Source organism: Drosophila obscura, unplaced genomic scaffold, assembly GCF_018151105.1.
Source record: "Drosophila obscura isolate BZ-5 IFL unplaced genomic scaffold, ASM1815110v1 contig_4, whole genome shotgun sequence".
In the NCBI taxonomy this organism is placed as follows: Eukaryota; Metazoa; Arthropoda; class Insecta; order Diptera; family Drosophilidae; genus Drosophila; species Drosophila obscura.
The window spans coordinates 10,509,796-10,524,945 of NW_024542828.1; the positions used below are offsets into that span (position 1 = coordinate 10,509,796).

Below are 15,150 nucleotides of genomic sequence, written 5' to 3' on the forward strand. Positions count from 1 at the left end.
TTAGGGAGCAATTTAAGACTTTTATTGGCTCCCAATTTTTGTGGTAAACATTTTTGCAGCAGCTGCAGCAAAAGCCAGAGCCAGAGCCATAGCCAGATTCTAATCAAAGCCAAAATGTTGACCCAATTCTGGCTATTTTCGTGTTCCAATAAATTTACGATGTGCTGTACCCTTGCCTGCGAAAAACCACTTCAATTTCAAAACGAAAATTCAATGAATTTCAAATAAATAAAAAATATAAATTGGATTCAGGGAAAACTACTGCCCTGCTCCCAATCCTCTTAACAGTTTTAACCGAATTTTAATAACCATTTTGCCGCCCATGATCCTTGATAGATTCGCTTTACCTGTTGGAAAATTCCATTCGAAAATAATCTCGACACTCGGGAGGGGCAAAAAATACTCCACGAAGTACTTAACATTTTAAACCATTTAGTGCACTTTCCCTGCACTACAAACTCACCGGCGTTGCAGGTGAAAAACTCTGTTTTTTGGGTGGAAAAGTTTGGTGAACTATTTTGCGATACATTTTATCCAAAAAAGAAAACTGATAGGAAAAAACTTTAACAAAATTAACAAAGTGCGGAAAGCACAGGAAAAACAGGGAAACAAAGGAAAATAAGCTACAAAAAAAACACCGAAGAAAAGTTGGAAATTAAAAAAAAAGTTTAAATAAATGCAACTTAAAACAATTACAAGGATGCAGAGGAGGGACGACAACGTTATAATAGAAAACTTTTGCTGAGCGTTTTATGAGAGCTCTGTTCCGGGCTGGTGATGCGGCTGGGGGGTTCTGCTGCTCCTGGGGCATCGTTTTAAATGAAGTCGCCAAATAGCTGAGGCTGAAGTTTAGCCACGGACCCAGCAGGAGGCTGGCAAAGTCACAAGGATGGCCGTCCACCCATCCTGGTTAATTGACCACACACTGAACATTTTCTATTAATTGAATAAAAAGTTTTGCACGGAAAATTTCATTTGCATAGCAGAGCGGCGGGGGGAGGCAGAGAAAGTTTTCTCTCTCTCTTTTGTCCGCCTGCACATTGCACAATTTTCACCGCTCGTTGTCCCCGCCCTTTTGCGGGGTTGCGTATACGCCATGCCTAACAGGCAAAAACCGCTGACAGGAGGCGAAAAATTGGTGTTTCTTTTGGCATGGATGGCAGAGATTGCTGCTGACACGGTGGATAATGTTAATGAAATTAAAAGAGATGCAGGCAGTCAGACAGCCAGTCAGCAGATGGTAGGGGGTGGTGTGTGTCAATGAGGGATGATATATATATATATCAAAGGTAAACTCTCTAGCACTCACTGTGAGAATAACCAGTAGGTTTCATGTGAAATATCATGGGAAAACATATAATTCGGTTTCATGTTTCCGTACAAATTCAAAGATTAATCAACATGAGATAACTTCCTTTTATCTGTGAGAAATTATTCCACTGCGATTGGATGGACAGCTAGAGAGCTGTCTGTCTCTCTGAAATATCCATGGGATAACCTTCAGCCCTCTCTGCTCAGATCTGTAGCTCTCCTCCGCTGCTCTCTTTCATGCACAAAATGCCATTCCCTTTCCTTCATTCGCTGACAATCAAACATTGTAGCCCTAATGAAGTTTGATTGGTACTTGCCAATAGACAAACCCACAAATGCGGGAGAGTGGGAGGGTTCTTCCATCAAACTGCAGTTCAGTTCCCTCTCAGCCCCCTTCATTATGCCATGCCACGCATGGGCATCCCCTACTCTACCTCACCCATCGAGTGGAAGAAGGAGTGGAAGTGCATTTGCAAGTGATGCATGGGGCATGGTAAATGGGGGATGGCACACATCAACATCAATGTCACGCTCGAAAATTCCTTTGCAAATTCACAATCAACCACCGAAAGTCCTTCTGTCCATCAGTCCTTGGAATGCTGTTGCCACTGCCACATGCTAATGAAAAGGGTTTTGGGGCAGCAACAGAAATAGAGACAGAAACAGAGAGACGTGTCCGGGGCGTAAGCCAGCCACAAAACTACTTTCTGGCTCATTTGGCAAATAATGCCAGAGAGTCTCTGAATTTTATGGAGTTAACTCTCAACCAACCAACCAACTTACCAACCAACAACAGCAACATTGAGGGGCAGGGGCAGCAATGAATGAATGAACGAATGAAAGGGAGATGGGGAATCGTATCCCATGTGGCATTCTCCAAATGGTCGTCGAATGGTCGAATGGAAGTGGCATGTTGAATGGGACGCTAAAAAGCAATTGCTTAACGCTTTGAAATATGTTTCATTGATTTCCTGCTCGAAAACTGCTAGAAAAATGTGGCAAAGACGGTTCCCCTGCCGTCCGATCGACCGACCGGTCGAAGCATTGGCCATAATTTAACCACATGTGGTCGATATTGGAGTCCTGGACGCAGGATACTGGACTCTCCACACTTAACCCCTTATGTGCGGGGGGTAGCACATGCCACACAGCTGCTGCTGCTGCTTCTGCTGTTTGTGTGGCTGTGGCAGTGGCAGTGCCGAAGAGTCGTTGGCCTTTCAAAAATAATGTCACATGTGAAAGTTTCAAGTTTTCTCTTTTTTCGTGTTGCAGTTTTTGTTTTTTTTTTTTGTTTGGTTTGGTTTGGTTGCAGGACTCAGGACTCCCGCCCTCATACAATGAAATCAATTTAGAATTTTCTGTCCTGCAAAATAGTTTAATAAATCACTCATACGCAGTGTGTGGCCTGTGTCCTGTGTGTGTGTGTCCTGTGATTTACGAGCCACACTTGCCCAAAAAGTTACTCTCTTCACGACACTCGAGCAAATATTATCTATGGAAATTTTTGTGTGATTTAGCAACAGAGATTACTGCAAGGATTTGGTCCTGCTGCTGATGCTGCTGGCCAAAAAGTTAATAAAACAATTTTTGTGCTGGCATTTTCTTTTCCAAATATTTTTTAATAAATATTTAATGTCTGATGTGTGACTCTCCCCCCTTAGTCGAGACTTTAACCACAACAGAGAAAAGCTGATTGCAGCAGGCGGTCTAAAAGTGTGCTATGATTTTGGAAATTGTAAAAGATACAGATACATTTGATACAGATACAAGATATAATTTTAAGATTTAAGCTTATGTTATGCTTATGGCATATTTCTTATTATGTATCATACGGTTTATATAGCAAATACTAAACATAAATTCAAATGTGCATGCTTCAGATGCCACATGGCGCCTCCTCTGTCATTAAATCCTTAAGCATTGCTAAAAAAGTAGAACAAAAAAGATGAATCCCAGAAGAGGGAAGGAGTGACAGAGAACGAACCTCTACTATATCCTAGACAAATACTATATACCTACCACGAGTATATATATCATCTCTCATCTGTCGTCAATCGCTGGGGAAATCAATTGATTGTCACGCTAAAATGCTTTGGATGTGCCAACTCTCTCTCTCTCTCTCTCTCTCTCGCTCCCTCTCTTTTTTTATTCTCTCTATTCCATTCCCCAATCTGCCACGCCCACAATCAATGTTGTAACCGCATATTGCACTCCCCATTGTTGTTCCATGACTTTTTGTGCCATTTTCACGTTTATGTGTGTTTCCTTTTACCGCTTTGCCTTGTTGTTCTTTTACCGCTTTTCCATGCTGTTCCCTTTTTTTCCGCTCTCCTGGTTTTGCCCTGTCTTTTTTGTTTGTTTTTGTGTTTGTCTTTGCAAATATGCCACGAAATGTAACCAATGTATAATTGTCAAACGTGTTGTGTTTTATATTGCCACACACAGACAGTGGCACACAAACACACACACACAGACACTCTCCACACACAGATACAGATACAGACACAGATGTGTCTCCTCTTTCTATATGAAACGTGTGGCTGGTTGGCCAATTTATTTTCCCTGTCAATATTTCTGTTCTGTTCTCCTTTTTTTCTTTTTTTCCTGCGGTAGTCAACTTTTTCCAATTTCACCCTCTTGACCCTTTGGGGGCTGTAGATGGGGGGATTTTTGTTTCATAAATATTTGCTATTTTGTGGGGTGTATGGGGTGTATGCCACTGTTACACACAAACAGTTGGTAAATTTCCGCCTAGGGCAACAATTTTGCCATGGAATATTTCTCTAATTGGCTTTGCTTAACATTTAATTGAATGAGAGACAGAGACGGAAAGAGAGCGAGAAAGTAAACATATAGAAAAAAGAGGTATAGATGGGAAGGAGAAAGAATGAAAAACAGACAGACATATTGGAATTCTAAAATAAAATATCAAAAATGTATTCCCATATTTAATTTGATGCATTTTTTGGTAGAGTAATTAATTGAATTTGCATCGCTCAAAATCGAGTTAAAAATATTATTAAAAATAAATAATATACCAAAGAATTTTTTTCGGGTAAATAACAATTTTCCATTACATTTTATTTGCCAAATAAAATGCATTTGCAATAAAAAATTGTGTATAGTATTTGACAGGGAATAATCGGAAATTGTTATTTTAATACCAAAATAACTTTCAGCCGTATAACCCTGATCTCCTTTCCCTCCAAATTGACTGAATAAATAAGAGCCTCTTCTCATACGAATTGATCTCCTCATGGAAGTTCCCTTGTAATATTTAAAATATTCTTAATTCGTTTCACTTCTCAATTAGTTTACTTCATCCAAAATTGAAAATCCATTCACATTTGTCATAATTAATAACTGCCAGAGACAACAAATGAAAAAACAAAGAAAATCCAAACTAAAATATAGACATAGAGAGGTAGGGAGCGATGTCCGAAGACAAGAGAAAAACAATTAGAAATGGAAGCCAGAGGAGAATTCAATTTCAATTTACGAAATTCAGGAAATCCGAATGCAAAGGCAAACCCAAAAGGCAATTTTCCCAGATACCATTTTCCTGGCCGCCTGGCAGACGACAAATCGCCTTTTTCTGAAGATAAATATGCGGAGGAGGGGGCGCGGGGTGGCAAGAAAAACTGCTGCCCTACAAGGTGGTGGCAGACTGGAAAAGAAAATTATGCGACCGAAAATAGATTTTCGGTTTTTTTTCCGGCTAGAGACAGACAGACAGGCAGACAAAAACTATTGCTGGAGTGTCGCGTTGGGTGTTAATAAATTTCGCTTGCCACATCCTTGGCCACCGCTTGACTGCTGCCTGCCTGCCTCTTGTGGCAAGTGTAGGCTTAAGACAATCCACACACACACACGAACAAAAATAGAAAAAGAAAGAAGGAAAAACTGTATATTTTCCCGCCTATGATCCACTCGTTTCGGAGGCATTTTTCACACTTTGTCACGTGTGAGGCGGCGGCGCGCCGGCCTAAAATGGGAAAATTATTTTTGCCAGTTTTGCATTTTTTTTTTTTTTGGAGTTTTTGTGAATAACAGAAGAAAAGCCACAAGGAAGCATATTTTTGTCTGTTTTTTTTATTTATGGGTTTCGCTTTGCAAGAAATAATTGAGAGTTGAAAGACGAAAAGAAACCCGAGGGAAAGTGGAGAGTATTTGGATGTTCTTTAGCTACTATTTAGTCGGAAAAATATATGGAAGGAGAGCTGTCTTCATTGATGATATTTCTACAGATCTCATAAGCATTTTGTTCCAAATTTAATTGATGTACGATCCACACTCATAAATCTCTTACCCAAACCCTTTTTATTGCCGCTGATATTCACATTCTGACTCACAAAAATCATTCATTAAAGAGGCGCGCAAAAAATGCGTGTAAATTATCAAATAAAAAACACATAAAAACGAGTAAAAACAAACAAAAACAAACCAAAAATGCGGGAAGATAAACCAACAGAGAGAGAGATACACTAAAGCATTTATAAATGGAATCGAAATAAACCCAAAAATCAGGCAATAAATAAGCCTTCATTTGGTCAAACGATTGAAACACACTCAAAAGCGGCACTCAATTTATGTTGAGAGTGCGAGAAGCCACTCAACACAGACAACCACTTAATGAGCAGAGAGAGTGAACATGAACAGTATCTGATGGGGAGAGAGTAAGTGGAGGTGGAAGAGTGAGAGCGTAAGCTCTCATAAACAGTTGCTTCAGAGGCTAACATAAACAAAACTCAAACAAGTAGGGAAGCAAAGCATGGAGATCGACATTTGTGATACCCTCGAAGATATTTTGTTCTTGTGGCTGCTGGTATTCATTTTATATTGATCAAATTGGTACTAATTGGGATGAAATTACTGAAAATATATCAATATTCCATGGTCAGAAATGCCCTTCTTCTCAACTTTGCCATCACCTGATCGGAATCATCATACCCACTTGTTAAGCTACCAAAAGCAACAAGTTCATGCATGCATTCGGTTCGGTTCCGTACGATAGACACAAAGAGAGAGAACGTATGCAAGCAGAGAGCGTGCGAGCGGGAGAACCAGTTTCGTTTCGTTTTGGAGTGGAGTTTTGGGAGAGCGCAAAGTGGGGCTCGCTCTGCTCTGCTCCCGCTGCACTAGCAAAGCAACCCCAACAGTGGAGCATATAACGCATGCGGCCGATGTGATGTTGTTTTTGCCGAGACATCGGCGCGTAAGGTTGAGCTTTTTCCCACTGTCTGTCGTGCTGCGGGGATCGTACTCTACCGGCTAAATGGTCAGCCAATAAAATTCACTTCGAGGATCAAGGAATTCCACTCGAGGATCGATCCTTCGGTAACGGTGATTGCGCGTGCGAAATCTGAAGGAATTTTCTCGCGCTCGGAAAGTGTAATCCAAAACCCACGCGCGCGGATGAAATATGAAAAATTGCAAACACAAAACGAGCGAAAATAAATTGTTTTGGGTGTTTTTCAGATGTTCTCGTGTGTTTGCGTGTTCTTTTTGTGGTAGAAACAAACGAAAGTAACAAGAGTAATAAGGTCGAATTTATTATAATAATTTTCGTCAACGTCGGCGACAAGGCTTTATGCGGTATATACCTCTGTGTGTGCCTTCTGTGTCTGTGTTTGTGTTGTGTATCTGTGTGATAAATGAAACAAAATACTTTGTAACAGTCACGTTTAAAATTGTGCGCACTCGCTTTTCTTTTTTTTTCATTGGTTTTCTTTCCATTCGGATTTTAATAGTCCACATTTTCGCTTTCGCTTTGGATTCGCGGGTGAACGAGAACGTAATTTTCACAAAACTAAATCAAATAAACCGAAAAAAAATACATAATATATTACAGAGAATAATTCAACTAAAAATTCAATACTTAATTTTGGTTTCCCTGATTTGCTGGGAACATGGAAAAAATTGCTTTGCAAATATGACAATGGCGTTAAGCAGAATTCTGCCTACTCAGGGATTATACAAAAAATGGCAAAAACTTCAGAAAATGTACAGCAGAAATATGATATCTTACATATATATTTGGGGGAATCGAAAAGTGGGAAAATATTTAAAAGGCAATGATATAACATTTGGGAACTCAAGGGAACTTTTCGTCGCTATTTTTGTTTAGTATATTACTGAATGCAAATCCCATCTTTAAGTCCCCATCTGATTCATCCTGCCACCTGTTGTGAAGGGAAGAACTCCATTTGTAAGCCCACGCAAAATCTCCTCTTATTCTGTCAAATATTTGTGCTGCGATTGTGGATTGTGTGCAAATGGATGGAGGATGGAGGATTCCATTTAATTGCCTGCCAAAGAATCCACAGATAAGACCTGAACACCTTCCACATGCAGACACACACACACCGTTCTCGCGTACACTTGGAGGAAAATCTCATTTGCATCTCACCTTTACCACCCACACTCCCAATTCTTATATCCCACGCTCCACGACTGTCAAAAAGGAGAAAGAGAAATATGGCCAAAAGGAAAACCGAGATGGAAATATGTTGTTTGCCCCTCCTGGCTGCTCTTGGACAAGGTCGTTTATTATTATTTACTTTGCATTTTATTGAATTTTTCTTTGGTGTCTCCGGAAAGAGAGGAGAGAAGGTGTGGGTGTAGGCAAGGAAGAGATTTAGTCGTTGTCCTCCAGTTTATTTGTTAAGGTTGTCTCTTTATTGTCCCGTTGATGCTCTCCCTCTGGCACTCCCTATCCCCCCCTGTACACATCTCTCTCCCCCTCCTGCATCCTTCTCGTTTAAACCACTTTATCTTTGTCATCGTTTCGAGTGTCATTGGTAGCCTTGTTACTCCAACGCCTTGCCTGTCTCTCTCTTGTTTCCATATGAGGAATATACACATCTTGATTTTTTTTTTGTTCTGTTTTTGTTTTTGCTTAACTTTTTATCTCAACTGGATTTACATTGTCTCTCTGTCTCTGTCTGTCTTGTGGTCTCGGTGATTCTGCTGCTCCCCTGCCTCTGGGTTTCTCGCTCTGCTCATATTTTTGCTCACCGCTCAATTGTGATACACAAATCTATACCCTACCTTGAGGGAGAGTATGATCGTATGAGCAGACACCAGTAGCTGTACTCTAGAGTCTGGACGATCGAAAAGTCTCCCTGCAGGGTATCTAATCGTCGATGCGGAGGTCTGTTTATTATCTCTTTAACAGTTGGTTGTCCGTGGCTCATTCTTGATCTTGTTATCTCTTTTGTATGTGCATTCACTGCTGCAGTCGCAGTCGCTGCTACTCTGCCTCAGCCTCTACCTCTGCTTCTGTCTGTGCTTCTTTTTCTCTTTTTCATCTCTTACTCTCCTCTCCACCCAACATGGTCATCATGTCAGTGGCTTAATTAGAACGCAAATGACTCAAATGTACCAACATATTGTTGGGCGCCATCTGTTGCCCCAGTTCAAGGTTAGCTTTACTTATACGAATATCTTCTCCACTTAAAACTCTTCTTCAAATACACTCCCCCATTCTCCATAACATTGTTGGCACCAAAAGGGGAGCCTGCTGTGCCCCTAATACGATCTCCATTCATCCGCAACCATCGATGATGTCAGAACACTCTTTTGAAAAAGTATCCATAAATATTATTAATTTGTATTCCCCATGCTTTTTAAATTCATTTCTAAGCTTTTCGTTTTTTTCTCTTCTTTTCTATTATTTTTTTGCAGAGAAAATCTGTTTCAGTTGTATCTGAAATTCTAATTTCCAACACGCTCAAAGTATGTTTTCCTTTTTTTTCTCTCTATTCTTTTCATTTGTTCTGTGTGTGAGTGCGTGTGTTTTTCATTTAACCCTTGGGAGCACCCCACAACACCCGTCAATTCCACCAAAAAAAAATCTCACCCAATAATAATACTCTGTAATATTCATCAACAGACCCATTCCCATTGCCATTCGCATAGAACATCATTTATATGACACATATTTATCGTAAGAAAACAAATGATAATTCCGGGATAGAGGATACCCGTTCAGGGGGTCTCTCACTCTCCTCATGGATCTTGTTGCTATTGGTTTTTTATGGATGTTGAGAGGCTGTGTGTTGACAGGCCTCTAAAAATTAATGACCAATAAAAAAACGCAGCAGCAGCAACAGAGAATTTATTTAATGAATTGCTTGTCTGTGGGGATTTTTGAACTGGAACCCCACTACAACGAGCCCACCCCCCACTCACCATCAGATCTAAAGTGTCTGTTTTTTGACCCAATTGAATGGGTTGACTGACGAGCGATAAGAGAGCGAGAGAGAGCACATACATACAATCTCTTCTCAATCTCTCTCTATAATTCTCAATTGAAACCAAAAATTGGGGCCATCGAAAAAGTTAATTGTTGTACAGAAAATATTGTGATTTCCAAGGCAAACATTAATGATTCGAGTAATTAAACATTTAAGGGTATGGCTTTGAACAAAATATAAAGCAACTGACAGCTGTTTTGTCTGTGCAGTGAAAGCTGCCTACTGAGAAAGATTTACTCAGAGAATATCTCTATTAAAAGAACCTCCTCGAAGGCCACATTTATTCCAGGAACATGACTTACCCTTATACAATAATAAAATCCTCAATAACTTCAATATACGAGTATTCAGTAAATTCAGTATTTCCCTTAAAAGAACCTCAACTTAGCGATACATTTTTCCCAGAAATAGGGTTCATAAATCCCTCAATAACGACATGACTTTTCGCCCTACACATTCCTTCCGTTAACCGATTCGACCTTGCATTTTTCTGTATTTATTTATATAACTCTGATAACGCCATTCCCACACAAAGATCGTCTTTCAAATAATAATAATCATCATATTTCATAAATATTTTCGTTTAATCGAGCGAGCGTTTGCTTTCCCATGCCCATCCCCCATCATATGCCAGCTGCCCCACTCTGCCCACGTTCTCCCCTTGCACAACATTTCATTTGAAATTTCTCGAATATTCATTTATTCACTGCGCCTGGGATGAGTGTTAATGGCGGGGTACTGAGGGGCTTATTTACACCGAAAATATTCGTACATTTCACGTACTCTAAACGCCATTTAAAACGTCATGATCGTATGTCAAGAAGTCCAATTGGCATTTACATATGCATATACTTATGGCAACACATGTATTCTTTTTCAGATCTGGTTCTGTCTTTCGTTCTTTTTGTCTGTCTGTCTGTCTGTCTGTTATTCTGTGTGTAAAACTCTGTGTAAACAGACACCAGCCAGCAACGAATGAAACCACCACCATACCCACATGTGCAGTTCTGAAAAGGGGAGCTTCCATTTCGGCTTTTTACGAGTACTTTTTCCAGTGGACTTTGGTTCTACAATTACATCTCGAAAAGAGCTTTCCAAAAACACAGAACACAGAATAAACAACAGAACAGAAAGAAACAGAAACACAGACGGAGAAAGAAAATTGTATACTTTTGTTAGACGAAACTTTTCGCAGCTGCATTATGAAATCATATTGTCATCACAGAAGGGGCTGGCAGATACTTTGTGGCATATACTAAGGATAGAACTTGAAGGGTACTTTGGAGGGTACTTTTGGGGTACTTATACGGTGAATTATCTCTTAGAAACTACATTATTTTTAGCTGAAGAACCCTTGGGTTCTTAGAGCTCTTACAGCATTAGATATTCTCCTTGAATATCTTCTTTAATTTACCAATTCTTCAATTTCTTTCCCTCTCTTTAGAGTTGTTCCCTTACCCCACAATTGTCTCGCCTGTTTTGCCCAAATTTGGCCAAAAGTAATCTATCCACAAATGCAGAAATTACTGCTGCTGCTGCAACATCTACAGCTCCAGGCTGCAGGCATCAAACCCCTTCCTTATATGCATAGGTCCACCAGATTTTGTTGTGGCTGCGTGGCATATGTTGCCCCCACCCTTCCTTCTGCTGTTGCATGCAGCACTTGATTACGGGGCTTCGGTTCGTCTTCGTCTTCTGCTGCTGCTGCTGCTAAAAGCTGAAAATTGTTTATGCTAATTGCATTTAATTTATGCATGCGTAGAGTTTTCCCCTCCACATCAGATCTCTGTCTGTGTGTGTTTGTTTGTATCTATGAGGAGAATGTTTTTGTATCTATGAGAGTGTGCAAATGTATCTGTCAGATGCAAGAAGAAATGCACTGCAGAGTGACAGCAACAGCAACAACATGTTGCGGTTGTTTTAGTTTGTGTTTCCCTACCGCTCTCTCGAGGGATACATACATACATATGTACATTTGCATTTATTAGCACTTGGAAAATTACTGAGGAATGAGGGAGAGGGAGAAGGCGAAGGCGGAGAAAAAAGCAAATATTATTTTGGCACAATTAACGCTGGCACGCCCCGCCTCCCACAACAACACCACCACAGCCACAGCCACAGCCCACATGCCAAAATGTTGAGGGAATCCACAAAAAGGGGAGATTTGTTTCGGGAAGCTTTAAGGAATTCACAAATTAAAGTTAAAGAAATCCAAACATAAAATTAAATCAACTAAAACTGGGGAACTAGAAACTTAAAAAAAGGTTCCTCAAATCCCAAACATTTTCTTTTCCTTTGCTTCGATTTCAACACCCAAAAACATAGCCATTGCTTACGGTAACACCTCCCCACCATCGCCCCCCACCCAGCTGAATATGACACTCAATCGCCTGCGCCTTCGTTTCTGGCCAAGCAAACATGCGATGCCTTCTTTGGGTTTGGATTGGCCAAATGTCAGGCCGGGCCACGACGAGGCTGGCTTAATCCTGCTGCAGCAAGACTCTAGAGTTGCGTCTCGAGAGTCTCTCGGTGTCTATTTCGGCCAATTAATATGCAGTTAATGGTGTTAACTGTTTGACGTGCTTATTTATAGGCCCGCAGATGCAAACGGCACCAGACGGGAGGCAACCGGCAACCGGCAACTCAATTCGATTCCATTCCATTCCAAGCCCAAGCCATGCCGAAGAGAGCCGCCAAATAAATGGCACTCGTTGCAGACTCAGACTCAGACGACGTCAGCGTCACCGTCAGCGTCAGACGCGCGCCAGGCGCCAGTGCACACATTTTGCATGTCAAGTGGCAGCAGGGGAATGCAGCGAGGATTGGGAGGCAAAAAGTATCTGCCGGATTGCATAAGGAAAGTCCATGTCAGGGCGCAAAATGTTGTGGCTAAAGGGTAGGGTGTGAGATGTGTGTGTACTTTTTAGGAGTGCCCCAATATCGTAGTATCTTGTATCTGTATCTGCAGTTTTGTCAAGGGAAAAGGCTCTAAACTGTATATGTACGTACGTGGATCTGTTGCAGGCATTCCAACCGATTGACACGCATAAATGTGCATAAATTCCCATCCCAAGAAAGTCTCCACATGTCTCGACGAATCCCCAGAAAAGTATCTACTGCAGCATGAATCCATAGAAACATGAATCCCATGAAAAGTATCTACTGCTAATGCGAGGAGCTTAAAGGAAAGTATCTACTGCTGCTGCTGCTGCTGCTGCTGCTGCTGCTGCTGCTGCTGCTGCTACATGAATCAAAGTATCTGCTGAACGAACAGCTGGCATTTTGTTTGGCAAACGTATCTCTGGCATTGCAATTTCAGGTGTGGTAATCCATTCTGACAGCACAGCACAGCACAGCACAAGACAGCCTTTGTTCGTTTTTTGCGGCGTCTCTCAAGTATTTACAGATTGGAAACGAAACCATTCCGTTTATTGCCCAAGACTACTCTGCTTCTCCTCTCTCTCTCCACAATTGGTGGCATTCAACACGTACGGCTCTCTGTCTGTGTCGATACGTTTTTTAGCGCTTCCTCACGCACCACAGCAGCCCCATCCACCATCCACCATACCCCAGCCCCCCAACCACCGCTTGGATTATCAATATATGAGAGCCTCTGCTGCAGCCACTGCCTCTGTTGGATGTCATCAATTCGGTTTCAATCAATTAAAAAATTGTTGCACTAATTGTGGAGCAATGTTTATCCGTTGCCAGAGTATCTGTCACTGCTACCGGCTGTTTCTGTGGTTGCTGTCATTGCTGTTTTAATTGAACAATTATTGCAGTTGCACTCAATTAAATATAAGCCTGCTGCTTGGGCATTCATTCGGCTGAAGACTGAACGGCAATCCCTGCTGCCTCAATGAACTCTTAAGTCAAAATCCAAACAGAATCAACATCTTTAGAGCTTCGCTTCAGATTCGCTTACATTTTATGCAAATCACTCGAGCAAACAGATTGCCAGCACCCAAAGGGGGGGTGGGCCAAGAGTCTGAGTCGCCCAATCTGAAGTCAAGTATTCATAATGCCACGAACGACTCGAATGCCTCGAATGCGAATGCTCTAATGAGCTTCAAATGTTTGTCCAAATGTTGACAAGCCAATTGAGCAGAAAATATGACCAGAAAGGGGAGAGGCAGCTCTCGGGCTGGGGCCATCCATGAGATGAGATACTTTTATTTTGCCTACGCATCATTAATCAACGTCAAAGTTTTTTTGGCCACGCTATTTAGTCGAGGGTCTTAGCGGAAGGCTCTTAATGCTGAAAACTATTTAGTTTAGAGTTTTACACACAAAAAAGAAAGAAAGAAAGTTTCAAGCTGCGACAAATTTCTCCCCCAAATGCAACTTTAATGAGCTGCCAAAAATCCTTTTCTTAAGAGAGAAATTAAAGTAATGAAAGCAGAGCTTAATGAGGGAATGTTGCTGCTTGGAGAGGCGCCTCGCCTCCTCTTCTTAAAACTCTAATTTCAAACCATTCATCCATCCACTCATCCATTCATCCATCCATTCATCCATCCATCCATTCGTTCGTTCTTCGTATGCCCCGAGTGGTGCTGGTGCTGCCTCTTCTGCTTGAATTCAATTGAAAATAATTGAATCGATTTGTGCGATTTATACGAGTGGCACAACGAGTGCTACAGCGAGTGGCATGAGGCATGAGTATTTGCATAGTTGCCACTCGAACATGCATAACAATATTTTTATTTCTTTCTCGATCTTTTTATTTACATTTCTGCTTGCCAAAATAAATATCATTTCGCTTTATGATTATTTTAAATGAATAAAATTCGAATGCCACCGCCATTTTTCTCCTCCCCTCTACCCCCTCTCTATCTGCGCAATTTATTTATTAAATAAACATTTTTCGGATTACCTTTATGGATGGGGTTTTGCGTGGAAGAGGAGTTGGGTTCCGTGCTGATTAGTTGATGCTTTTATCTAAAGTTTGGTTTGTGTGTGTTTCGGTTCGTGTTTTCGTTGGATAAACGAAACCAATCCGATAAGCCACTTATGAAATACATTTTCTGTATGAATTTGGATTATTTTTGGGTCGAGCAAAGGTGCATTTAAAGTTTGGATTAAAAATAGAGTTGCACTGATGTTTCTACCGAACCTATAGAAATTAATTCTGGATACTTTCTGTATACATAGCTTAGAGGTCAGGCCTCAAGTCTCTGCTTGAAAATCAATCAATCTTCTAAATACCCTACGCCCCACGCCTTTAAAAAATGTTGCCATTATTTTGGAATCTCTTTTTTATCCATATTTAATCCATTATTTTGGAAAGGTAATGGGATTTCTCTAGTGTAAAATCAACATTTAATGCACAGCAGCAGCCACATCTGTTGACCATTTGGCGGATAAGTAATCGGATAATTGATGGACAAGAGAGAAGCAGAAGCAACAGCCAAGCAGGCAGTGCTTCTGCTTCTCGTCTCACCTTTTGTTTAGATTTTTTTTTTCCACTCGAACATTTATTTAGATATTTTTCTGGAATTTGTTTACTTTTTGGCAGAGACGGAAAGAAAGGCAGAACGGAAGAACGGTGGGGCCTGTGGCCTTTGTTTATACAACTTGAACC

General features: G+C 40.9%; 1 protein-coding gene across 16 annotated transcripts in view; it reads left to right on the forward strand.

The window, feature by feature from the left end:
- Positions 1–15,150, forward strand: part of LOC111070199 (dystrophin) — a 160,369-nt gene that overhangs the window by 122,770 nt on the left and 22,449 nt on the right. For 10 of the 16 annotated variants that reach the window (XM_022360572.2, XM_022360582.2, XM_022360574.2 and 7 more), the window contains one exon: positions 8,998–9,048. The exons of the other annotated variants lie outside the window; for them this stretch is intronic. In XM_022360572.2, coding sequence (XP_022216264.2) covers positions 8,998–9,048 — 51 coding nt within the window. The remainder of the gene's footprint in view (positions 1–8,997; positions 9,049–15,150) is intronic. 16 annotated transcript variants of the gene reach the window in all.